At 36.8% G+C, this 26,893-nt stretch overlaps 1 protein-coding gene across 7 annotated transcripts in view; it reads left to right on the top strand.

The window, feature by feature from the left end:
• Nucleotides 1-26,893, top strand: part of PDE4D (phosphodiesterase 4D) — a 582,076-nt gene that overhangs the window by 489,709 nt on the left and 65,474 nt on the right. The window contains exon 8 of one of the 7 annotated variants that reach the window (XM_048931460.1): nucleotides 1,432-2,866. The exons of the other annotated variants lie outside the window; for them this stretch is intronic. Within the exon in view, the coding sequence (XP_048787417.1) occupies nucleotides 1,432-1,514 (83 nt within the window). The 3' untranslated portion in view covers nucleotides 1,515-2,866. Of the gene's footprint in view, nucleotides 1-1,431; nucleotides 2,867-26,893 lie in introns of those variants that run through there. 7 annotated transcript variants of the gene reach the window in all.

Below are 26,893 nucleotides of genomic sequence, written 5' to 3'. Positions count from 1 at the left end.
GAGAACTGGCTTTGTCATGTTCAATAATCTGTTTCTGTAGCCTATGGAATGTGGTAACATCATTAGGTTTTTCATCTATCCTTACCCAATATCCACAATAAAACATGCAGTCTTGGTAGTTCTGTATTACTCTTTTCTCCAATTCGTCATGTAATCTGAGGATTTGTGCAGAGGACTTACCAGGGGACAGAGGGTTAAATCTTCAAATCCATTCTATACACAGAAAATCATCCCTGGTTAATAGCATTCTGCAATCATACTTAAATTCACAGTAATTAAATAAACAGAGATGGGAGACAGATGAATAAATAGATCATGAAGCCATGAACTGCTTTTCTTACCTGTAGCCAATGTAATCTTAGTCCTTTGTTAATGTATTTCTTAAGAGATCATATTCGGTATTAGTTTCAAATTAACAGCAAGGAGACATCTCAGTTACTGACAGGTGCTGCTCCAATTTTTAATTGCAGAATCTGTCTCACCAATCAGCACAGTCATCTGAAAGTCTGTTTTCCTAATTGGAGACAGAGATTTTGAAAAGTAAGGTTCTCTCTTTGGTTCCAAGATGCTAACATCAGAAAGCCTACAACACAGTAAAGATCCTGCCACCAAAAGAAAAACGTATATCCAGAACTGAATATATGCATGCATGTGAACATCATGTGAGCCTACCTTGCATGCTCTCTCATAGTTTTTTGCCTAAGGCCAGCTTCTCTTCTCTAGCAAGAGAAACTGCTCAGACAGCAGGACCCAAGACACACTTTGCTGGAAGTTACTGTTGCTCTTTTTAAATTCCCCCCCAGTCTGAAGGTTTCTATTCAGTTAGTTCCCAGAGTGCACTGTACATGTCAGAAGCAATAAATCATCTGAGGTTTAAATGTTTGGAAAGAAGGTAGTGAAGTCAGTGGTGCAGCTAATCTAGAAAGTGATCCTGTGCCAAGAAATTTTAGGGAAGCAAGTAGAAGACAAAGAATAGCAAGGATAAATTAATCTAATTGAGTTTAATCTGAGTTATCAGAGATGATGCTTGAACTGCTGTGCCCAGATTATGCACTGAGCTGGGACCTATATGAACTGGATGCAAGTGGCTGAAAGATATCAATAATACAGAGAATATATTAAACTACTAAAAAGCAGAGAAACAGCTACCATTCACTTTGACTACTGAATGGAGATTCAGACTGGATCCTTTTTTGCCTGAATGAATTTTCCCACTCTTTGTCACAGACCATTTTAGATATTTCCATAGCAACAAATTTCATAGCCTAAGCAAAGAAGTATGCATAGATACTTTACTGAAGCATATAAAATCCTAGTAAAGCACACTGCACGCTGGCACTATGCCAAGGAGAAAAATGTATTACAAACAATTCTTAGAATAATTAAACATGCTTTTGGATGCTGTTAACGCTTTTTGAATTGTTTTCTCAGGAATATTTGTAATGCAGATTGTGCAGTCTTTCCTGCTGAAAATATTCTTCTGGTCATACTGTTCTCAGAGTTCATGTCAGTGAGTATCCAGAGTAATGCACTAGACAGGACCCACCACATCACCCAGATGGCACAGCTTGCAATCTCAGTGAGAAACAACCATGAGCCTTACAATCTGGGTGACTGGAAGACGCAGTTTTACTAAACAATGTCAATGCTGAAACAGAATTATACACATAAGGTGGAAGGTTTAACTTGCTAAGAGTTATCTTCCAGGAAAAGCAGAAGTGAAGCAAGGGTGACCATTGCAGATGGTATGGGGAAGATGAAAAGGGAAAGATAAAAATGGATTAAGTAAAGCAAAGTAACAGAAATAGCAAGAGAAAAATTCTCCCGCAGTGATCAGAAAGTATTTTCTGCTATTTTAAGAATTTGTCTCAAGGTAGAAATGTGGGAGAAAATGCAGTAGTAAAAAATAGGAAACTGGAGTTCATAGCTTCTTATTGGACTTGAGTTATAGCCTTTACAGGCATTGCTCTGGATCTTAAATCCAGCAGAAATTGGTATCATTTTTATTGAATTGAGCTTCTTGCATGTTTTTCATAGTCTTTGTCTAACACAATTCATGGTTGGTACACATTAGCTACAGGCTTCCCAGGGAAATTTATGGTTTTGAAGCATAATCTGCCAGTCTTTGGTATAGTTTTTATTTTATTACACTGGATATATATAATAAATCATTATTTAATAATTACACAATTTTAATTAATTAAACAGTGTTTAGGCTGCTGTCTTGAAGTATCATGCACTTAAACATCTCTTGGACAAGTTAAGCATCTGTATTTAAACAGGCTGTAATCCTTCTGAATACATGCAGACGGACATATGGGAAAAAAGTAAAGGTTATAGATGAAAATAAAGATATTGTTACTGTATGGCACTGGAAATGATTATTTTCATTTGTACATCTATATGTAACCTATCTCTCATTCACTCCAGTTCTACAACTGAAAGATTTTATTAAGTAATGACAAGAAATTAAAATAGAGTAATTTATTCTTAAGAATTAAATGGAAGAAACAATTCTGTTAATGAGATGCCTCAAACTCTTCAAAAGTCTAGATGACAAAGTATTAAATATCCTGCTGACCAAACTGTTCTGCACAGTACTTCACTACACTGAGATGTCTTGAGTAATCTATATGCTTTTTGTTCTTTCCTGTATCTGTGATTCAGCAGGGGATAAAGCAAATGAGAGAACACATGAGTGGACAGAAAAAAAAAGCAAAAGATGCAAGCCTTACAGAGGTTAATTCATGCAATATCAGGATAATTCCCAGGTTTTGGAAACAGGGATATGGAACTTAATGGGTTCTAATGCCCATGAGAATAGAGGGTTAAAGAAAAAAACACCAATAGTTCAGATTTTCAACAAAAATCTCATAATGCACTATCACTGTCATATTTCAAAATGCTGAAGAATTGATATTTCAGACCCAGGTTTGGACAGACATCCAGAATGTGTCCTACCTAGGTGATAACTGCAATCTATACATCATTTCTCTAGATACAGTCAGCAAGACTATAGTTATAATGTATATTATTATGAGAACTTCCCACTCACATTTAATTTGCCACTGAATATGTTTCTACCTCATTACAGAAGAGTATTCTACTGCACTGCAAAATGTTTGGCAGAGGTGAAATAAAATGGTCAGAAATTCTCACTGAATTGAGAAAAGAGTGCTTTTCTGTGTTAGTGTAGAAACCTGACTCCCAACAGATGTGGTTTTGTTCTTTCTGCAGTAGGTGGAATGACATGTAAATGTTATGTTCTTCACAGTTTTGCTTACACATGTGCCTCTATGTGTAATTAAAAAGAATTTACCTCACTTCTGAAAGCTATTTTACTTTCTGGCTCATACCAGAGCCAGAGCCATACCATTTATATTTTCAAATATGAATGTGTTTTGTAGCATTTTCACATATTTCAGCCTGAGGTAAATTCTATTATCTGAGAAATTAGCAGATGTTCATCTGCAGACTTAGAATATGAGTGTGACAGTATGTATCACCAGCAGCTGAATTCAGTAATTAGAACTGCTTTAGAGACACTGTAAGTCAATGGCACACACATGCCAGTTCATCTCAATTTGCTTCCCAGGGAAGTATTTTTGAAATTCTCATTTAGGATCAGAATTCTCAATGCCAGGCAGTTAAATGGCTCCTTTTCCTCCTGTAAATGGTTTTGAAATTTCTCCTTCTTTGAACTGTATGAAGAGAAGCTGTATTAATTACAAGGGTTTTTTTTTTTCTCATGTTAACTTAATTTTTTTTCTCATGTTGGCCACGTTGACACAATGGACTCAGTGGTGTGGATTTTATGCTATGCTATAAACATAGTGCTCTGTATCACTGTCAGTCAGATAAAGTAGTTTTCATTTTGTTATTTCTGTGCAACGCAATTTCTGCCTTACAAATAAAAATACTACAAACTCACATGCTAGGCTAATAATCTACTATTTTATAGTATACTGAAGAACTTGACACCAACAATAAGTGTTGTGGAATTTAGAGCTGATTTATCCTGTTTTCTGCATAGCTATTCATTTACCCACCATCTGTGCAATCCTACATAGTGTTCTGTCTAACATCCTTCAAGAACATAGCCATCTTCTTTAAAGAAATAATTTCCTTCCTCAAAAAAAATGATTGGTGGTGTTATCTAGACTTTTGTGTAGCACAGAGCAATGTGTACAGGCAATTCTCTCAAGCTATTGCTTTCATTTCTGGCATTTCTGACAGCTTTAAGCAGCCACAGTGCAAGTTCAGAAGCTCAGTAGCCAATATAAATCTGCAGAGAAAATTGTTGAGAAAAATACTGGTGCATATTTTTTGTAAAAACAAAACAAAACATCTTAAAATAATTAGCATTTGTTTAAAATCCGCTATTTGGAATACTCAATATAAAATTGGTATTAATACATACAATAAGAATGTAATTGGGAAAAAGATCAGCAGTTATTGGCATGGAATGAAGTTTTAAAAGGCTGTGTGCATTTTTCATTAACCTGTTGTTACATAATATTGAAATTTATTTGTAGTCTGCATCCTTGTTCTCTTTTAGAGTTACATAAGGCACTGATCTCAGGGCTTTGCATACTGAAAGGACAGCAGAAACAGATGGCTGAGATTGGAAGGATTAAAATCCTCATGCTGTATACAGGCCCTTCTTGAAAAGATTTATTTTGCTTGTTATTATTTTATACCAGACTCCAATTCACATTTATGGGATTAAACTCTTACAACATGCATACATGTTGGTTTAAGGAGAAGTAGTGATACCATTGAAAATTTGGGTTGATGCATTATGAACTATAATATGAACTATAATATTTTTTTCTTGTGCCATTCAGGTAACATAAAAAAGATTTATATTGGGCAGCCCAAGGTGAATACAACTTCAGCTTTCAGTGAAATCCCTCCGGCTCGTCCATGTAATTCAGTAACCAGAAATGCAGTTGTTTTCTGCTTTAGCTAGTTTCAACTACACAATTTCCAAAATAAGCTCACAATTTTCCAGCAAGTGTTATCATAAAGGATTGACAATAATCAGTTTCAGTGAAGCTGAAGCAAACCTCCTTGCTAGATTATTTTTTTTAATGATCAATAATACTTTGCATAAATAAAACAGATTTGGAAAACAGCAGTATTTACGTGAACTAGTCCTTTCAGTTAATCATTAAAGGCTTTATCTAAGTCATGATAGCTAAAAGGAGAGTTATCTCATTTATAGTTTTCTTATCCAGAATAATAACAAAATCTTACTGCTTTATGAGATATGGGGCACAAGCTACATTCAGACTGAAACTTATTAATATGTTTCCTGCACAGAGTAAACAGTGAATGTCAAGAAAAGCAAGGGATAGGAGAGACGAAAAGCCACTCTTCACTCAGGCTCATATAATCACTTTTCACCTAGGGGGTGAACTAGCAGCTTCTTCCACTGCACCTAATTTTATTGGCTTTTTTAATGAGTAAATTCAGGCCATGTTTGCCTATTTTATATTTAAAAAAACAGTAACAACAAGCAGCCACCTAGTCCTCTGTTTCACAGCTTGTGGAACTGTCATGTGTGATGTAAAACTTAATATGTGTTATTTCAAAGGATAACTATTATGTTCTCTTTCCCTTTAAAGTGAGTAATATACACTCCCAGTTTAGCCCTTTTCATGCCAGGGTTTTTCTATGAAGGTTTGATGAGTACTTTCTCTATTTTCATCCACAGACCCTTAACTAACATTGCAGAAATTTTCTCACTGAGACAATAGTGCTGGTTCATTCAGTGGGTTTGTGAAACACTGGTTAACTTCCTTGAGGCAGAATAGAAGGAAAAGGATTGATGTGGTTTTGGACAAAGCAAGTTGTTTATGTATCATCTCACATTCAAGGAAGTGAGTAAAATCAGGCTGCAATTTAGAATAACCTCTGTATTAGACTACTGCATTATACTATGAAAAATATTGGGAGAAATTTAGGCTTTGTATACTGTATGAGAAACCTAAGTTGTTATTAGCATCACATACAATATGTTTAAGCAGTGTCTTCTCCTAGCCATACTAATTGCAAAATGTTGATTTTTGTTAGGTTATTTAAAAGGACTAATTAACATGTACTCTGAAAAGATATTCTTTCCCCCAACTTGTAAGCATTGCTCAGCACTTCAAGTTACTCCTTCTTACAACTGTATTGTAGTATATCCTTGATTTTGAAATAGACTTACATATTGTAGAGTTGGAATATGTGATCAGTCACTGCATTGAGAATTTGATGTGCAACACAACACTGATTTTCACTTTTTACCTTTAACTTGGTCTCATATTTTGCTGCATCAGTGAATGTTAATATATCATCATTTCATCAAAACAGTCTATCTTACTGGAAAGATAGACAGGATAACAAACTTTGTTTGCTTCCTCTTTTCAGCCCAGCTGTGTAACTTACAGTCACTCTTAGTTGAGAAATGTGTGTGACTCCAGACTGCGTTTACAGTATGATAATAATAACACAACTGCGGGAGTGAAAAGTAGATTGTTCTGTAGGATTAGGTAAGAAGAATTACAAAGAAAGACAGGACTTTTGTTTATGTCATTATTCTCATTCCTGTTGCAAATGCAGCCCATCAGTGATGAATATAGAAAATAAAACTGTAGATATGAGTTCAGTTATGGCTGCTGGGTGTACTCTAAGCTAATCTTAATTTCACAATTTCTCCATCTTCTGGCATCAGTGATCAGTGGTACCTTGTCTTCTGTCCAACTGAAAAGACAGATCTGAAAGTAGATCTCTCTTCCACTGACAAGTTACTGAGAAACTGGTTCCATAAAGCCTATTCATTTTCTTGAGTATCCATTTAGAAATCAGGGGCTACACTGGGACTACCCATTAAAGACTGTAAGTTCTGCTTTTAATATAGGCTGGCTTCTGAGTACTGAGCCTGATGAACGCTATGAATCAGCACACACAGCAGCGAGGGTCAGAGAACCCCAGAGAGAAGCAAGAATAGCAGCTCTTCTGTTATGGACTATGAAGTTCTGCAGCCTTTGCCAATACGCAGAAAAACTGAATGAATAAGGTTTAGGACCTGGGCCTGCTTAACATGTCTTCCAGGAAAGAGCTCATTACCAGACTACAGGCTCACCTCATTTTCACTCATTCCTATTGGACCTCATGCATTTTGCATTACATTCTGCAAAATGAGTCATCTTCAGCTGGAGGGAATAATTCCAAGTTTGGTGGTACTTGTGCCAACTGCGCTTAATCAAGAACTGAAATTAAAAAAAAAAAAAAAATTAAGAATGATCAATACCTAAAACTCAGACTTCTGATCACAAGCGAGTTGACATAATGTCTTTGTGCATGAGGCTTTTCCTATGTTAGGTGACTCATCTCAGAAGACCATTTGTGCTGAAACATGGTTCTGCATGGAAGTAACACTCGATCACAGAACGAGATCATGTTGATCAAGCAGGACGTATCTTTCTTGCTGGCTGAACCTGATCACCCAGCTGTCTTGGAAAATCAACTTTTTAAACAGATGCATGGTGACTGATCAAGGGAGAACGGATTTAAGCTAAAGAAGGGAAGATTTAGATTAGATGTTAGGAGAAGTTTTTCATTGACTGTGTGGTGAGGTGCTGGAACAGTCTGCCCAGGGAGGTTGTGGACATGCTGTCCCTGAAGGTGCTCAAGGCCAAGTTGAATGGAGCCCTGGGCAGCCTGGTCTAGTACTTGATCTAGTGGCTGGCAACCCTGCCCGCAGCAAAGAGACTGGAACTTGATCCTGGAGGTCTCTTCCAACTCAAGTCATTCTATGATACACTTAAGTCTATCATATATTCAGACATGCCTCCGTGTTTCATACTTCCCATTAGCTAGCTCTATATAGCTTATTATATTAAATCTCTTCAGAACAGGCTTTCAGTACAGTTGAGGAAGGAAGGCAACTGTCTTATACCATCTGAAAACTTTATGGAGTCACTGACTTCCCAGGTGCATAACTGGGCAAGACCCAACAGAAACTAATTTGGTATCACTATTTGCAAAAAAGGCACCACTGAGCAGCCTAAGAATCCTAAATACCATATTTCCTAGCAGAAACCTACTGGGAAAGAGTTGCAAAAAGGAATTTAAGTGGGTTGCTGTGAGAACATGAAGAGAAGTGACAGGAAGCAGTGAAAGAGATGGAAGACCTTACTGGACAGCTCTTACTTTAAATATTAAAAGCACCAGAGTATAACTTCTTTCAAATTTCCTAATCAGATACAAACCATAGTTCTCATGCAAGTTTGCACAGCCATAAATGAACTTCTGTGTAACAGAACAGGGAAAATATGGGGTTTTTTTTGTTTGCTTGCTTTTTAAATCATAGTCCTCGTCTACTTACAGTTGAGAATATTCAGCTCCAACTTGTCTTGGACCAGATCTTTTGTAGCAGGAGTATAGATACAAAGCTGAATTAATTCTAAGCCATAATAAATCACATTTATTTTCTGATTTAAAAAAAGATGACAGACAATAAATTAAGATAGTCTCTCTTACATTTTAGGATAACAATTCAGTTTTCTGATTTTAATGATATTAAGTAGGAGTAGGAGTGCATCTGAGTGAGTGAATTTTTCCACTAGATAGCTTACTACTACACTAAAGAAACAGGAAATAACTCAAGAAAACTGGATTAGAAGTTTACCTCTTATTAAGCCATATGCTAGTGGACACACTATAGGAGCCATTGACTGCTTAGTCTTTAACTGAAAGAGTGCTAAGACTTACATAAGAAAAACGCCACGAAGAATTAAATGCCAAAGAAATGGAGGAGAAAACTGGAACAGTTTGATGTAGCCTGGTCACCTGAGTCAGTGAAGTGCTAGTAATGGAATTCAGTAAGGCCTGAAAGATGAGAAGAGGCAACTAGTGGAAAAGAAACCAACATTTATTATTATTAATGGTAGTAGCAGTAGTATTTATTAGCATCAACTTTTGAATCCCACTTCTATCAGAAGTGAAGCAAAATCAGAATTTGGGGCAGGTTCGTTTCTTTATTGGATTTTGTCAAATAGAAGCAGCAGGAATGGGAAATAAAAAACTGCAAATCTGCTTTTCATGTTCTGTTCTTTCTGTTTCCTAAAAGAAAAGAGACCTGTATGATGGATTTCAGCATTTCAGCTGCAGTAATGTAATACTTTTCTGACTCCTCTTCTTGTGTTTTGTTTTCTTTTTTGTGGGTGTTTTTTTTTTGCGGATGGGGGGGGGGGGGGAGGAGGGGGGCGGAGGCAAGTAAATCTAGAGATTTTTTGGGAGGATATAAAATGAAAAATCTGTTTGAATGCTGCCATACCCCACTCAGTATTCAATCCTGAAAATCTATCGGATAAAGAAGCAGAGAAGGTTTCTGTAGTCCTGAAGCAATTTATGCTCTTGCACCTGAAGACCTCTTCGGAGAAAAAGCAAGCAGCTGACATACCTAGCATGTACCTGCCTTTCACACAGGAAAGCAATAGTCAGGTGGTGAAACCAGTCTGTTCTCATATGCTTCTTCTACTTGGAACTATGTGTAAGCATGTTATTTATCAGCCACAGATTTTCACTGTATGACACTGTGAAACCAAAATGTGTTTTGTTTTGGTTTGGTTTGGTTTTTTTCTCCAGCTAATTCTCATGATGAAGAATGTAAGGCATTATTTTGCTTTGTAAAAACTGGACTTGCAGCATCAAAGAGACTATTACAGTACTCTGATCTGGTGCAGTTCTATCCTCCTTGCAAATTTATATTCCCATGAGTTTGATGTCTCATCACCTTTCCAATTTCATTGAAGTAAACCATTCTTTAGGAGATTTAGCTAGCAGCATGGTAAGACACAGTGATAAACCAATGTGGGAGAAGATACTAAGGAGAAAGTGGCATTCTGAATTGCTGAAAATTAAAACTGTGTGTTGAAATATGACAAGAAGGATCCTAAAGCAAAAATATTTACACTGAAATCTCTGTAAAACAGGTAAATGCAGTGTGGGTTTTGCTGCTTTTCAAACAAAATTACATGGGACATAGACATATTTCATATCCCTCACTTACCTGATTAGCACTTAAAACACAAAAGCATTTTTTTGTTTGGAAATATTTTTGTGTATAGAAAGATTTTTTTCAACTTTCTTTTAATGTCATTGTCCGATGTGAATTTATTTCTGAAACTACAGTAATTCATTTTAAAGATGTGTCTGCCCTTTTCTCACATATGTGAAAAAGCCTTGCAAATCGAAGAGCAGGAGAGATCATTATCCACATATGATATCCAGAGCTGAAGCACAGACAAATAGCACAGCAAGTTCACATCTTTGAGAAAAAAAGGAAAACAAGCAAGAGAGACTCTAGCTGAAATTGTGTGTGATTGTTGGATGGAAAAGGTCCAAAGTGAAATTTGATTATAGATATTCAGCTGTATAGTGAGCATAAGGGAAGGGTGTTAAAAACTGAAATAAACAGTATTGTTGTAGTTTTCATTTTTTTTTTTAGTTGAGAAAATGACTGTATATCAAAATAAATATTCACCGCTTACTAGAAATGAACTTAGTGAACATTAACAAGGCATATTCACCTAGATTTCAAAATGTAAGTAATGCAATCAATTGTTAATTTATTTAAAAACAGAAACTAGACATAAACTTGCAAGTTAGTTTTCACTTTATACAAAGTGTTTTTAAACTGTTTTGGAACATTTTCAATCTCTGCACTGGGAATAAAGTGGGCAAGATATAGAGTGATATTTCCAACAGGATATAACAAACTCACAGGCCTTGAATGACTTACAGTTTTGAATGATATTCTCATTTGTTGCAGCTTTTTGAATAAATGTGTAAGTTTGAACACAAAGGAAAGCTTAAGCAGTGTAGCCTGAGTGCAGAGCTCATCTTGGAACTCACTGCAGAGCTGTGAGCTGTAGCCTGAGAAGAACAGTTCCACGGTTCTAAAGCTGCTACTGCCATGGTTGCACAAGGCAGACTGCTCAGAACCAGCAGCAGTAAAGCCTTTCACTCTTAACAAAGGCTGCCTTTGGGAGGAGGTTGCACGGATAAAGCATTGCACCGAGACTCACATCTGGAATCAGCCCTGATCTTTCTTATTCAATCTCACTCTTTCTTGTGACTGCCTATCTCACCTTTCTGCCTTCCGGTGAGGATAAATCGTTAATGTCTGAGAGATGCTTTCACAGTCTAGTCTGGTGATCGGCCATTTAAAAATCTAACTACTGAGAAAGACACATGGAATAACTGTATATTACATGATACTACTCTGAAAAAGTCTTGAAACTGAGTTTATTACACTTATAATTTCACTTTTTGTGTTCCACAAGTTGCAAGGGCTGAAAAGGCTTCTGCTAGAACAGAGAATCTTGCTAAAAAATCTATGGCTTTTTCTTCCTTTACCTTTTTCTTCCATGTATTCCTTTAAAACAAAGACAATCCTTATTTATCTTATCTCTTGTGCCTATTTTTTCATGCATTTTTTTTCTTTCACTCATCTTGTGACCCGACTTTCAGCTGTGTTCTATTTAAATGTCATGTTTTTCTTTAAATGCAACCCTAGAACGTGTTATCATATATTTATGCCCAATTATCTCTATTATCTTTATTTTCATTAGCATCCTCTTTACAAAACAGCTGCAAGATCTACAAACAAAAAAGGTCAAAAAAAAATCTCAGATGTAATGGCTTAGAGAGATTAGAATAATTCTACAGAAAAAAAAAGAAAAAGACAAAATAGATTGTGTATAGAGCATTTACAAAAGCAGGACTGGAGTGAAACAATTCTACCTGGAACACCAGATCCAATTACATCTTTATGTTTTTTAAATCTAAATAACAATAGTTGTCTGAAAATCAATATCTATAATTTTAAGCCTTTCAATTCTTTCACCATTGCTGATGTATCTTTTTGGGTAATTAACTCACTTAGGAATATTCACTTTTCTGCCTTGCGCGTGGGTTATTCCAGTGCTACAACTTAAACCATTACCATTCCTCAACACAAAATGATAAATATTAAAGTCCTTCTAAAGTTTTTTTTTTTTTTTTTTTAAATAGGAAAAATAATGAATTTAATATCATTAGCTCAAATATTCCATGCAATAAAGACCAATATTACTCTATTTCAGCTAATTACCTTTTTATTTTCTGATTTTCTGGCCATCTGATTTTTCTGTCACCATCTGGCAATGCTTAGCCAAGGTTATCTGCAAGCCACTGCTAACATTTCAGTATTGGGAGATACATTTCCTGGTGTTTTCAAAGGAAATCTTGTCTTGCAGAAGAGAACTGCAACACATGCAGATACCTGAGCTAATGTATTTATTAAGTGGGAATGAAGGAGAAAAGTGTGCATTTCTGTTGAAGGCCTGTGCCCTGGTGAATCACTAGATTACCAGGCTAAAGCCCATACTCTCAGCTTTGTGGCTGTCAGATTTAAGCTGGCTTTGCTATAACTGCTCACGCTCTGATTGCATCCCTACCAGCAGTGTCAACAAAACTAGCTTTAAACAAAACTATGATGTTCAAAGCTGCCACTTTCCTGCAATATAAGATTGCCTGTAGCAGTTCTCAAATCAGTCTATGTATTGTGTTCTTAAAGTGTGGACTGTTACCAGGAGCCATTCTGGTTCTTTAAAAAATTGTCTATTTAATTGGCATAAAAAACTAAAGCATGGACCATTTCACAGAAAAGACTGAGATGAACAATTAGTTGTTCAGCATCTGAAAGTTTTTTAGCAAAAGGAAAATGATTTAGGAGACTTCTGATTTGTTGACTTCTTACTTTTCAATATGTTGATATCTTATACATATGGCTTTGTATATGCGCATATTTGCTATTGTCAAGAAATATTATAGTATCTTACTATTATGCTTAGGCATAACAAAGAATATTCTTTAATACGCTCATAAAAGGGATCAATTTTATTATCTTTAAGTGTTCTCGGAATATGTCATAAATGTCACAATTACTCGGATTTTATTTTTGCATTATAGTCACTAAGTGGGGAGAGACAGCTCATTGTATGGTGCAGAAATTCTTTGGCAATCTTTGCTGTTATGTTGATGATCTTAACTGGAATCTACCTCCTAGATAAACTGAATTCTTATCCCACTTAAAAGAGTTATGCAACCAAAATAGTTTTTTATAAGCTTACATTCAGAGATTGCACAGTGACTTTTGAGCTTCATTTAAAATCCTCACAAAGATTCTTAGTGCTGGAGAATCTGAATTCACCATAGCCTACAGCTACGGACTCCCCATTCAAAGCTTTCAGTTCTACTGGATCTTAAAACTCTTACATTCAATATAAACAGAATTCAAGAAAAATTGTTCTCTGTTGCTGGTCAGCATGCATGGAGCCTTAACACTTTTAAGTACATTTTCTCAAGTAGAAAGCCTAGTTTCATTTCATCAACATACAGGTTGCGGTTTGGTTTGGCTGCCCGGTTTGGGATTCAAACAGCTACCTCGGTGAATGGGATTTTAAACTTTTTCAGGGCTCGCTAGATATGAACTCTTCTCAGTTTTGCTTTCACTGAAATGGTGGCAGGAATGACAAGAACGAATTATAAGTTCTGTCACAACTTGCCACTTGGTGTTGTAATAGTTGTTTTCAGTGTCAAATCTAATGGCTGTATTTGGTAATGGTAATAATAGACCAATATGAAAAATAAGGAATTTTGTCATGGCTTTTAGGGCAATGTCTGTAAACTAAGACTGGTTGGGGTAAACAATTTTTAATGAAGTTTTTTTCACTCTTATCCAGAATAGGCTGATTATGGATTAATCATATTCATATTGGTAGGATGTGTTTATAATACATCTAATCAGCAGAAGAAAAACCATTCATTTTGAATAATATAGGTGTGTGGACAATTTCTGTTTCACTATTTTTTCCCTTAAATTTTCTTCTGGTCTTGCAAAAGACAACTGCCACCATACCAGGAATAAATGATTACTGGATTAAGAAAAAGTCACTAGATTTCCACTCATTTCTCTTATAGACCGATCCCAACCTGTTTGACTTCTACTGGCTTCTGTGGAATTGCTCACTTCCTGAAATTGAAAAAGGGGCATCTGAAATGAGGCTGTGCTTACTGAGCAGGAAAGGAACGAGTATAGTCCACATATCATCTTTCTATTTCATTATCTGCATAGCTCCTCTGCCACGCATTTGAAGAAATACTTTTCAAAACAAGAGTAACAGCAGAATTGTGAAATGCAGATATTACATTATAACAGTGCAAAGATCTTATGAACGGCAGCTATGTATGCAGCTTTGCAGCCTGTCACAGTTTGCCTCTACAGACTCATCAGAGCACTGCTTTTAGCTTTGTAGCCCAATTCAGGCACAGGGGAAGTAGCTGTAATTCTTTAGAAAAGTAATGGAGTTTAAACTGTTTTTGCTAAGACTATTTGACACATCTGAGATGAACAGGAGTATTGTTGCATCATATTATGGACATTAACACTAGTCTAGATGTCTAGATATCTAGATGTACAAACACTGTTGGTAGGCATCTGGTTAAATCAGTCCAGTGACTGATGACACGAGGTACCAAAACTTGGACTTAAATATTGCTAATGCATTTCATTTCAAAGTCAGTTGGGCTTTAAAACACTGCTGAATTTTACACATATGGTACATGTATAGTATGTCAAATGTGCATGTGGATGGATATGCATGTACAGGCAGCACACACAAGTGTGGATATGTAACAGAGATGCAGACACAGAGGAATGCTTGTCAGAGCAGGTTATTTGGCAATTTGTAAAAACAGCTGATCGGGATAAAAAGCAATTGGTCGAGTCAGGTGTGAGGTGCAAGTGGGACTGATGTTAAACCTTCCAAGAATTCAGTATGTGGATGCTGCAGATGTTGTCCAAAGTCCCCTTAGACTTGACCATCAAACCAGCCCGATAAAACCGTCGCTATCCCTGTTTGCCCCAGTTTTCCCATCAGCACAGATGTGCAAAGGCTTTGATCTCCACCACCTCAAAATGTGTTTGTCTTTTTTTATCTTCCACAATGCACCGTGTAGTTCACAGTCAGATCCGCCTGCGTATCAGTATCCCTGTTTCCTCTGCCACACTACTTTCAGCAGTTCTACCAGGCTTTGGCCGTATCACCCCGAGCCACGATAGGGCCAACACGTCGGCCGTGTCCGGCGGCGGGGCCGAGCGAAGCGCCGTCTCGGCGGCAGACGAGCAACAAAACACGGCCAGCTGTGCTCGCGACTCTGCCTGGCCCGGCACTAGCGGGGAGAGAGACTGCAGGGGGCGCGGCCCCGAGCTGGGCGAGCTGCAGGGAAAGAATGTGGCGAGCGGCGAGATACCGCGGGGCGAACTCCGCTCTGCCGCCGGCTCCACTCCGCAGCTTAGCAGCGGCCGCGCCGACTTCCGAGCTGAGCGCTGCGGCTGCTGTCGCAGGCGGCGCGATAAGAATGCCATTGACGTCAGCGAGGCGGCGGCGGGGGGGCCCGGCCTCGGCTCCTTCCTGTGCCGTGCGGCAGCGGGAGGCTGCCGGGCCGGGGGCGGGGAACTTGGCGGGTGGTGCGCTCCGAAGGACCCCCTGCCCCCACCTGAGTAAGACCTCCTCGAGGCCGGTGCGGATGTGCCGAACAGAAATAAGTGAAACCGTGGTTGTGCTGGAGCCGGACGGAGCGTTACACGTGGATAGTTATATGATAGATATGCAACCTGTAGGAAAAAATGGCTTTTTACAGAAAAAAAATGTGAAATCGGTACGTAGCGGTACTGATCGTCAAGACAAATTCTTTCTGTGACAGGAGTTTAGCTCTGTGACTGTTGTAAAGGGGAGTGTCCATTCAGCCGTGCGAGCCGTGGCCTGTGGCTAAGCACGTTCAAGGCTGGTCCTCTCAGTGTTGCCTGTGTAGGGCATGTCCGAAAACTTCTGGTAGGACAGTCTCTGAACGGCTGGTAGGACATGTCGTTGAGCTGCTGATGGATACATCCCTGAATATCTTCTGACTGAAATTGCCTTGCAAGTACTCTGCATTTGCTGGACTTGAGATTCGTGTGCTTTCACACAAAATCATGTGCTCACTGCATCTGTATCTTCCTTTAGTCATGATTATCCCCATAAAATCCCGAAAATCATCGATGCGGTATCTTCACAGTGTGTCAAAACAAGATCACTTGTATTTTTCTATTTATAAGCAAGTCTCCACCTACTTTTGTCTTATTTATGACTTTATGCCTTTTTTTGTTGCATAAATGTAATGTCCTCACCACCTGTATATTGCCAAAAAGCGGCACCAAGTGAGGGAGAATGACAGGTTTCTGTTTCAGGATGGGATTACATTATGATATTTAGAATAAGTATACTCATGAGTGTTGTACATTTCTGAAGAATTTGCATGTTTTTATAATAAATGAGAACGCAGCAATAGAGTTGTGAAACAGGCAGCTTTCTTCTATCTAGAACATTAACACCTGAATGACATTGGCTTGGGGTTGACAGCCACCTCAGTCTTTGGCGATGTTGCAATAGCTTCCAGACATCATGATGCACATACCTATGTGAAACAGATTCCATCTTCAGAATGCAGTGGGTTGGGAAGTGTCAGTAAAATAAACCATTTCTGCCTATCTAGTCATGGAAGTTTGTAACTGGGTTATATCTGGATGTTGCTTAAGATGACTAAATTTCCATGGCTTTATGGATGTGGGAATAAATTCAATTAAATGAAACACTTTCTAACTGATTTCTAAAGAGAGCAGTCTTGCTAAGGGCCTGTGTCTTTGGTTAAAATGCTTTGAGCTCTAGGTTTCCTGTTCACAGCTTACCTCATCTTAACCCAGTGCATCATATATCTGATATTGGATGAGTATCATATGTGTGTTGTTAACAAGACATGCATGTATATACAAAAAAGAAGATAATGCTAGTTCCCACAAGGAAATTGGCTTAAAACCCCTTTCTTAGTGACAGTTTTTCTGCATGAAATAACAAAGCAAAAGACGAGGGACAATACCAGTATTCTTTGATTTGGTGCATAACCTGACTTTGTTTACTGTCTAAAATCTCTAGAGTGTTGATGTGTATATTAACTGTTAACTGTTGCATTTTAATTCAGCAATCCTTGAAATAAGTCTAGACTGACTGGCTTGCTGTGTAATGCTGCTTAACAGTTGCATTTTAATTCAGCAGTCCTTGAAATAAGTCTAGACTGACTCTGGCTTGCTGCGTAATGCTTAGCATGGGTTGTTTGCATGTTATTAAATTGGGTAACAATGCATGAACTCATTATTGGTTTTTATCTTCCACTTTTGTGATATATTTGCTCAAAACATCATACTATAATATAGATGTTTATTTTTATGAATATTGTTCTGGGTATAAGAGCTTCCAGGAATAGGAGTGGTTGTATTTACATCATTGTACATATTAAAACATACCCTTGTGATAAAGTAGCAGATTACATGTGCATTATTAATACATAAGACAGTATGCATGGTGTAGCCCAATCCATTTCACCAGGAAATATGTGCTGTAATAAAAGCGTGACTCACACAAGCAGAGGCCTGATTGTGTTTCCCACTACTACTCAGCCAACATTGACTAGGGTTGCAAAAGATTACAGTCCTTCCGAGTGTCATTTCATGGTCCACTGGCTCCAGCGCAAGCAACTGTATGAAGCAGTTAGTTGTCCTTGGGTTAGAGCATGCAGCAGTCACCTTCAGGGAAGTTTGCAGAGCAGTTTTCTTGCAGCTTTCCTGCCTTTGGTCCCAGGACCAACTTAAAAGGCAACAGGACAGTGCTATTTTATGGCATTTCAGAATTAAGCTATTACCTGAAGGAACTTTTGTTGTTTGTTTGTTTGTTTGTTTGTTTTTTCTTACTGGGTTAGCATTTATAGTGGAAGAGCTGCATTAAAAAATAAAATCCTATTAAAGGTTAACTGATACAGTCAGCTTTGGCATATAACAAGCATGTGTATTTCTCCACCAATTCCATCTTGTGCAGCTTAAGTGAAGAACGTGACAACCCTTTAAAACAGTGTCCTGAAAGATATATAGATAGATAGATAGATAGATAGATAGATAGATAGATAGATAGATAGATAGATATGTATATAATTTGGCTGCTAAATATTTGTCCTTTGTTACACAATTAAAAATACAAAAGCAGTAATAGAGGCAGTAAGGTCAGATGGGCCTTCTGTGTGAACATATCAAGATAATAAAGATGTCAAAAACATTCTTAAACATATGGAAAATTTAAACATTTAATTGATGTTTCCATTACTGTGACACTGTCAGGGAGCTCCAGTCCTAGGCTAGTGTTTATACTGATAAACTATACCTTTGCTGTATGTCTCAGAGAAGTTTTAATTTACAATATGGAAGCAGAATTTTAGAAAAGGGTTGATTCAGAAGAAGAGAGCAAAGTGATGGTTTATGAAGAAAAGGAAAGCCAAAAACTTTGGCAGTATTATTTGGCATGAGAGACAGCAGACGTAACATAGTGACAGACACAGTTATGGAAGGTTTTGGTGTTTTCTGAGCAGTAGGGAATTTACAGACACAGTTTTGGTGAAAGTAATGTGATAGCTTTGCTAACATTTGGACAGAATGCTGTGTATGTGAAAGCAGGGTGACAGAAATTCACCTCAGCTGTCCCTTTTTGCTGTCTTGATGGAAGTTGTCACTTTGGTCATGTAAGCCACATCCTGATGCTATGCATGAGCTATTCTTATCTCTTCTCACTTGACCTCCAAAATCGTTCCCAAGTAACTGGGCTCTTGTTACTCTTATTGTAATTGCATTGATTTTTATAGCTTTCCTATTGCCTGAAGAAAATTAGGCAAATTATATGCTTGTAGATGTTCCTTGAGCAGTTTAATACATGTACATCACAGGAGCTATTTATTTTCTATATTTACTTGTGCAAGCCTGAACTTTTATGTTCTGCAAATCAGTGCTAACAGCATTAAAAGCAAAAGCAACAGTTTTTCAAGCCTGAAGTGAAGAGTTATATTTGGTCAATAGGAACAATGATACATAGGATCTTTTTGGCAGTATCAAGGGAAAAATAAGAAAGCTCTTGTCCCATTGTTAACTATTTGCAGAATTTAAGGTTCTTTGGTAACTTCACTTAAATAATAATAATGAATTGGCCAGTACTGTCATGAAATCTTGCTCACACTAAGCTTAAGGAAACTGGAAGGGTGAAAATGGCATGCTGACTTTATAGTTGTGCTTCTTGCTTGTCAGAGAAACAAGAATACATGCTTTTGCATGGTTTCTGATAAAAGAAGTAACAGCAAAACAGGGTATGAAATAAGAGCATAGCATACAGATTTTGTAATAGCTTAGAAAATGTTCAACAATTGAAACTATTAGTTATCCTCTAAGTTGAGTATACAGAGATTGTTTTAAAGGTCATTTTTCTGCTTAGCTTGAAAATAAAATAACAAAACACTTTTTTCCCCCCTTGATACTTTGTTAGAACATTAAAAATGCAACTGAAAGGAAACATGAAATCAATATCTCTTTGTTCCATTAACATTATATTCGCAGGGCTATGTTAACTGTTACAAAAATGTCCTTTTCTGTCAGCAAGTTCCAAAAGACAGAATAGAAAAATAACAAACAGCAAGAACAGCAAAGAACTAAACCCACCACCTCAAGAAAAAAAATTGAAAATGCTACCATATACAGAGTAATAGCTTTTAAAAATTTAATAATCATCCTACTATGGGTACTGCTTTTGTTTGTTTCAATGTTGAGGTGTTTTTTTTTTTTTTTTTTAATTTAATTGTATGGGGAAAACACAGACATTTCTTGTGGACTTTGGACAAATGTATTTGCCTCTACTGCCTGTGTCTTGTTTTCTTCGAGCCTGACATCAGACTGTGAAATGACATCATTACAAACCACTAATTAGAACTGTATTGTTGTTTACATTTGAACTTGGCACTCTCTTTGAAGTTTACTGACATTATATATCCTCTCCCTTCAGCTTTTAACTTTCTTACCAGAGGATGTTGGCTGACATTATTCTTTACCTCATTAGTGCCATAAGAGTTGCTGTGGGGTTTTTAATTATCTTGCAGAACACTTTGGTTTGATAGGAATCTTTCACAGTGTGAAAGAGGCATTGTATGGAATCAGAAAAGTATTTGTGTTGTAGTTTCTCCCTGTTCAATTGCAGTTTGCTTTGCAAATAAATAAACATATTTAACCTTCCTCAAAAGCCTTAATTTGTACATTGTGTGGCTAAATAGCAAGGACTTAAGCACAGTTTGTACTTTGGTGGAAATTTGTTTTCCAATCATTATTCAAAAGAAAGATTAAATAATTGAAATTACAGTCATTTTAAAGGAAATTTATACTTGGAGCGAAGGAGAAATTAAACTTGGACTTAACACTACTATACTGTGTTGTGGCAATTTCTAATTAAGCATGTGTGGAAAGAAAGCTCCATCAGAATACCAGCACAGATAGACTCAGTAAGACAAAGTGAGGCAGACTGGACTTAAGCGTGCAAGCGCACAGGTACTAAACCAGTTTCTGGCATCAGTCTTTCAGTGACTGTGTTAGGCAAGATTTTGATCTTAGCCTTCATCACTGACTGCCTTTACATGTTTTGTTGCTCTGAATGGGGTGACTTTGGGTGAGTGGTTCTACATTTTTACACACATTAGAGAGCTTTAACCATGTGTTTGTTGTTACACTTGTATTCAGTGGTGAAAATGCTAATCTGAGTAGATCAGGCAGTGCTCCTGAGTAGGGTTTTTTAAAGTCAGAGTGGTGCAATGAAATCCTCTGTAGTTTATGTCTAGGGGGTGATGTGATAATCTGTGTAAAATTAAGAGGAATATCAGTAAAAGAATCGTTGCTAATGAATTTGGGACACAGGCTTATAGTTTCTGTTTAATAAGAAACTGGTGTTACAGGTGCATGGTAAATTATTTAGTCATGGAAAATAGTGAATGGAAGAACTCTGATTTTTTTCTAATAATTATACAAAAAACTACCTGCATTGGCATTAAAGTACTTGAGAAAGGGTGGGTGAACTTCAAAGTCTGCAAAAATGAACCTTAGTCTTGTTTTGGGGCAACACCAAATATGAGGATTCAAGTGCAGAGCCCTTGCTGCAATGACCTGTGGAGGGTGTGATGTGAAGTACAGCATTTCTGGGCTAACCCAAAACAGCCCTTTTCTTATAGGCGTCAGTGATCTGTAGGTTTCCCAAAGCACTTAAAGTGTAAATTAGCAATTCTGGGGGCTGTGCTTTAGCTATGCCTTCATATGTGTTAGGATTGAATCATTTGGAAGGTTATTATAGAACAATATAACTTTCTACTTCTAACTTCTGACTACTGATTGATTCAGGACGAGTTTTAGTTGACAGGAACTGCATTTGTGGTGGATTAGCTGAGCATGTTCTTTGGTCACACATTTAGGCCACATGCTTTGGTGTGTTCTCATCCCATCAATCAGCCCATTCCTGATGATGTGGTGTATTATAGTAATACAGTCTTATATTTGAAGATCAAATTGGATGTTACAGCATGCGGCTGAAATGTGTCATCTGTTCCTCCTGAAATCATGATTTACATCTTAAAAAAATACTATGAAAATGGAAAACTTAACTTTTGTTTTCTTGAACTTCTCATGCCTTCAAAGAACAAGAGAAAATTCCTCTGCTTTAGTTTCAGCATTTTCTGTGCCACGTTTGGTTACATAGCCCAAGCATCTGAAGGTTTTTGCTATGCTGATCACTTCGATTAAAAGCTTATAAAATAGATGTCGTCATTTTTTGTTTTCTGCCCAAGTTAATTGCACAGTCCCCTTCAACATTGGCACCAATGTGCTTATTTTCTTTGCCAAAAACTTTGGGTTTTTTGAGGCCTGACGTAGGACTGCTGTGTGATAACTATTGTAAGCCATTAATTGCGTTTATATCACCAAATTGTGACCTATGTTAGCACAAAGGCAACCCAACAAGTATATCATATTCCCTCTGAATACTACAGAGGTTACATTTCTTCTCACATCCTATTCCTTCAGATTTTCTTCCTTCTGCTTCACTGTTTTGCTAACATTGAAGTTATTCTTATGATAAGCAAGCAGATCTTAATTCTTTAATTTGATTCCCTAGCTGCCTCAAGTGGAAAACTCCTTTATTCTTATTTATTACAGCAGATATAAATGGAACACTTGCTCCTTTCCCAAGCATAACATTTTGCTCATTTGGGTACATTAAAGACTGTCATTCAAACATCACAGCCCTTGGTGGTGCAGTGTTATGGAACACTTGAGTTAGATATATCTTTTATTTTCTCTTAGAGCTTGTCGTCACCACCATATTAAATTGAGCTGCAAGCCAGATTGTGCCCCAAAGTGATTATTGTGTGACTTGAGCTGCAGGTCTAATTATGCCCCCCAAAGAATTTTCATATTATGAAGAAAAATAGAAAATTTTGAAAATTAAATCATACCTAGGAACAGTCTTGTCACTTTTGAGGCAGAGTGAACCCCATGTAAGTCCTGGACAGCATTCCAGAGACCTGGCTTCTATTCAGAGTTGTGGCACAAACAAGGTAGGTAGTATTGAGTTGGGCACCTTATTTTGCCTCTTTGTACTTCTGTATTTGTTGGAATATAGATATCTTAGATCATGAATTGTCTCTAATCTAATGCACTACGGTTATTTGCACTAGAAACACAAGTTCAGTTGGAGTCCTGTGATTTTTTATAGTCTATAATAAGTAGCTCCACTGACACCAACTAGTGACCAAACTCCTATGGGAATATGCAAGTAATTTCCATCAAAATTTAGCTACTTGATTTTTTTTTTTTTTTTTTTTTTTTTTAAGGTAATGTCCTTACTTTATTGCTCTACAGTATAACATAAAATAAAGAGTTGATATTAAACTTATCAGTCTATCCAAACTGGTCTTCTTGCAAAGTTCTCCATTGGTAACACCTTTGAGCAGATGAATGCTACTGTATTTGAAATCTTCTTTGGTCCAAAAGGTAGTACATTTTTTTCCATTTTATCTTCATCTGCAAGTATTTAAAGGATTTATGACTGTGTTCTTTTGGTGTGGTACAACTCCACGCATAAATGATTGAGAGCTGGAAGGCGCAGTGGGAGTGCTTGCCAGGAATAATTGGCTTCTGCATTGTGGAGCAGGTCAACTATTGTGAGTATTGCAATATGTAATTTGGGTGTGCGTGCTACTTGTAGTTCTAAGTATTTCTGTAGTCTCCCGTGGTAAGCTAAGGGTCCTGTTGGCTTTCTTGTTTTAAGTGTATTAAACAAGCTATATGCAGCACTTGAGAAAAAGACTGTCATTTCCAGCTATAGTTGTTCATTTCTTTGAAATAAATGGAATTTAACCTGAGTCATTTTTCTGTCCATTTGCTTTTCTAATGATTGTCATATTCTGCCAGTCACTCTTGTATTTTCCATTAAATCTAAAAATCCATTTGCTGGTGCATGCAGGTTGATGGCAAGAACAGTTGTGCATTGTATGGCTTGCTTAAAAAAAAAAAAAAAAAAAAAGTTAGATTTGATATCAAGTATTATTATTAAACCTTAGCAATATTCTCAGAAACAGGTTTGTGCTATTTCAGGTTTGTGATCTGTAGAACGTAGAGACCCAGGAATTCTTTGGTCAGTTCAATCTGTCTTCAGATAGATTAATCTGTCTTGTTTTCAGAGAATTTTTATATCCTTCTCTTGATGCCTTTGGACTGTGTTCTCCTTCAACTTTAAGGGATGGGAGAGAAAGATTTTATTTCTTTTTATACTAGGAATTGCTCAAAAGCTTTTAAATGCTTAGGTCTTTTACCTTCCCACAGTCAAAGCTAGCAATTTTCTAAGCTATTGAGGTACTAATATCAAGCTATATTGGCAGCCCCACTTCAGCAGAGAGAAACTGGTGCAGCAGCCGAGAAAAGTGGGTTTTTTTGCCCCTATTGCTCATACTATCTTTGCAGTTTATTTTAAGCTCTTACATTTTTCTTGCACAATTTAATCCTCTACCAGTCCTCAACCACTTGTCTAATCTCACAAGAAAATGTGGCAAGTTTGCTTTAATAAATTGATATGTTTATTTAGCTACTTACTTGTGAAATTGAATTCAGTTGTGTCAGCGTGCTTTAGTACATTTGTGTAAACAATGGAAGCCATTGGTCACATCCTCATCATCTAAATGAGTGTACTCTCAGTAAAATCACTAGTATCTGCCTACTGACAAAGATGTAGCCCTTCTTTTTATATATATTTTTTTTCCATTGCAGAGAATACCGTAGCAGAGAGGATAAGGTGTTAGAATTATGACTGTGAGTGTAATACTCTTGCCTTAAAAAAGCAAAAGCCTTTTTTTTACATTAGACTAAATGGAATTTACAGCAGAACACTGTTCAGTGCTTAAGATTAAAACAAGTTACAAAATCAATTAAGATAAGGATGTGCTTTACTGTGTTATATTAGTTATGTTAAAGAAATTAAGATAATTTACCTAAAATTAAAAGCCTGATTTAGTATTTCTTATGGTAGAAGGTTCAGCCACTTTGCTTGTATCAGCTTGCTACTAGGTTAATTGTGTTTTTACAAGGTAAACATTCCTTTTGAAATAATCAATTAGGAATGTTGCAAGTCTGAAACTCTCAACAAAGGTACCATGTGCCATTCTCCAGATGGTACAAGAAGCCAGCAAACGTGGCGCTGTATGCTGTATTTCTCATGGGAAGTTTTTCTAAAGTAGTCTTTCACATAGTCTTTTTTCAGTAAGTGCTAGAAGAAAAAGAAGAGTTATGTGTAACTAGCACTAGCATTATGTGCTTAGTGAATGGTAACTCTTGAACCAAAAAAAGGTCATTTCTGTAAACAAATTGTGATACATAGTAGCACCGTAACTTTCAGATCCTAAAATAAGAAAACACAAACAGCACTGTCATTTTTCTGCTTCTAGTACTCATTCCTTATTAGCATCACTGACAATTTGTTCTGGAGGGGTTCTTTAGTGAAATTTTGATTTGTTGCAATCAGTGTGATTTTTGCCACAGAATTCATTAGAGATGAGGCTTTGCTGTGTTTTTTTCCTTTGAAAAGTTTTATGTGCTTTTCATCTAGGATTTCTTCCCTTTTTCTACTTGTTTCATTTTGAAAAGCTCATTCTCTCATTCTGGAATCTAGTCAGGTTGCAGATCTGTTCTTGTTCTATAGCTAATCTTATTCTTTTTCAGAATTAGCTCATATATACTTCATTGCACTTCATTATCTTCAGCAGGTACTTTGAATACAATTAAACAGAATGTTTTGTGATAAACTGTATTTGTCATTTTGTGTCCCCTCCTCTGAGAAATCTTCCTCAGTATAATACAGGAAGCTTGGTATGAATACTGCCATCAGAAACAACTGATACTCCTTCATTTAAGGACTTGTACAGCATCACAGGAAAGCTGAGGTTGGCAGGGACCTCTGCAAGTCCAGTCAAATCCCCTGCTTAAGTAGTGTGATGTAAACCATGTTGTCCAGGACCATGTCAAGTCAGTACTTAAACGACATATAGCATGAGTTGTGCAGGTATGCCATAGAGACTAGGCAGCCAGAAAGTAAAGGGTCTGCATGTGTTTTGGGGCTTCTTTCTTTGTCTTTTATTAGTATGGTGACAGTTGGCTTCTTCATAATTTGCATTTGCTTCCTTTGCAATCCAAAAACATTTTTTATTTGTATTTGTCTATTGCTGGAAGAACATCATTCACACATTTTATTTTACTTTTTCATATTCTATTTTGTCATTGTCTTTGGACCTCATATTAATATGTACCTATAAATTCATGCAGTGGTTGAATATAAACTGTTGCTTTCCTGTTTAACTTTACTCCCCTGAAAAATTGGCATTAATGCTTTTTTTATCCAAGTTAAAAAATGAACCTAAGTCCTTAAAATATAAATGAGATGCATATAAAAAAATTGTGTTCTCTTAACTTGAAACTTCCCATAGCTGAATGTTAAATGAGAGTATCATAAATTGTCTGTTCTCTCTTGGCAAAATTTGGAGGACTTGTGTTTCACTTATGTGAGCTGACTTCTTCAGTAACTTGTGAAGGAGTTCTGCTACACTCAGCTATTAACATCCTAACTACAGCAGGAGAAATACTATTGGTTCCGAGAACTCAAGAAGTGTTTTGTTTTGATTTTAAAACCTAGTCACTGGAAATACTGAAGTCCACAGTATATTTAGTTAATGGGGCTAGAACTATTACCATTATTCATATTTTGCTTTAAAAAAAAAAAAAAAAAAAAAAAAAGAAAGAAAGAAAGAAAAGAAGCTATTAGTTGACTTCCATAACTCAATTTTATGTTTATTTTTTAACATCACAATGTATTGTGCCTTTTTTTTTTTTTTTTTTTTTTTTTTTTAATTTCTGCTTTGATTTTTACTTACAAACAATCCTTCATCTGTTGTATTCTACTCTGCAAAGTAATTTTGATCCGTTGTCTGAAACATGAGTGTACAGACTTTGCATTATCTTGTGTTACACCTCTGGGACTGGAGCAAGGGCTGGAAGGACAAGAACATCTCACCAACAGCCTCTCAGTAACTGCTGGGAGACACTTAAAGTGATTCCTGTCTGCATTTTACTGATGATTTAGAAAGAACAAGTACTTTTTTTCAGTTTATTCGTTTTGTCAGATGAGAAGATTCTTCAGAATTTCCGCTCACTCCTGTCGTAAATTTGAACTTGAGTTAGGTATTTGGATTTGCTGTTTTAAAATAAAGGCTGTATTTCAAACAATGGTTATACCATCTGTTCTTTACCACTGGTTCTTGGCTTCTCAGTACCAGCACCACAAAAATGGCTTGGGCGGTCAGTTTCGTACAGAAA

Source organism: Lagopus muta, chromosome Z (assembly GCF_023343835.1).
Source record: "Lagopus muta isolate bLagMut1 chromosome Z, bLagMut1 primary, whole genome shotgun sequence".
NCBI classification, from domain to species: Eukaryota; Metazoa; Chordata; class Aves; order Galliformes; family Phasianidae; genus Lagopus; species Lagopus muta.
This window is presented reverse-complemented; position numbering and strand designations above follow the sequence as displayed.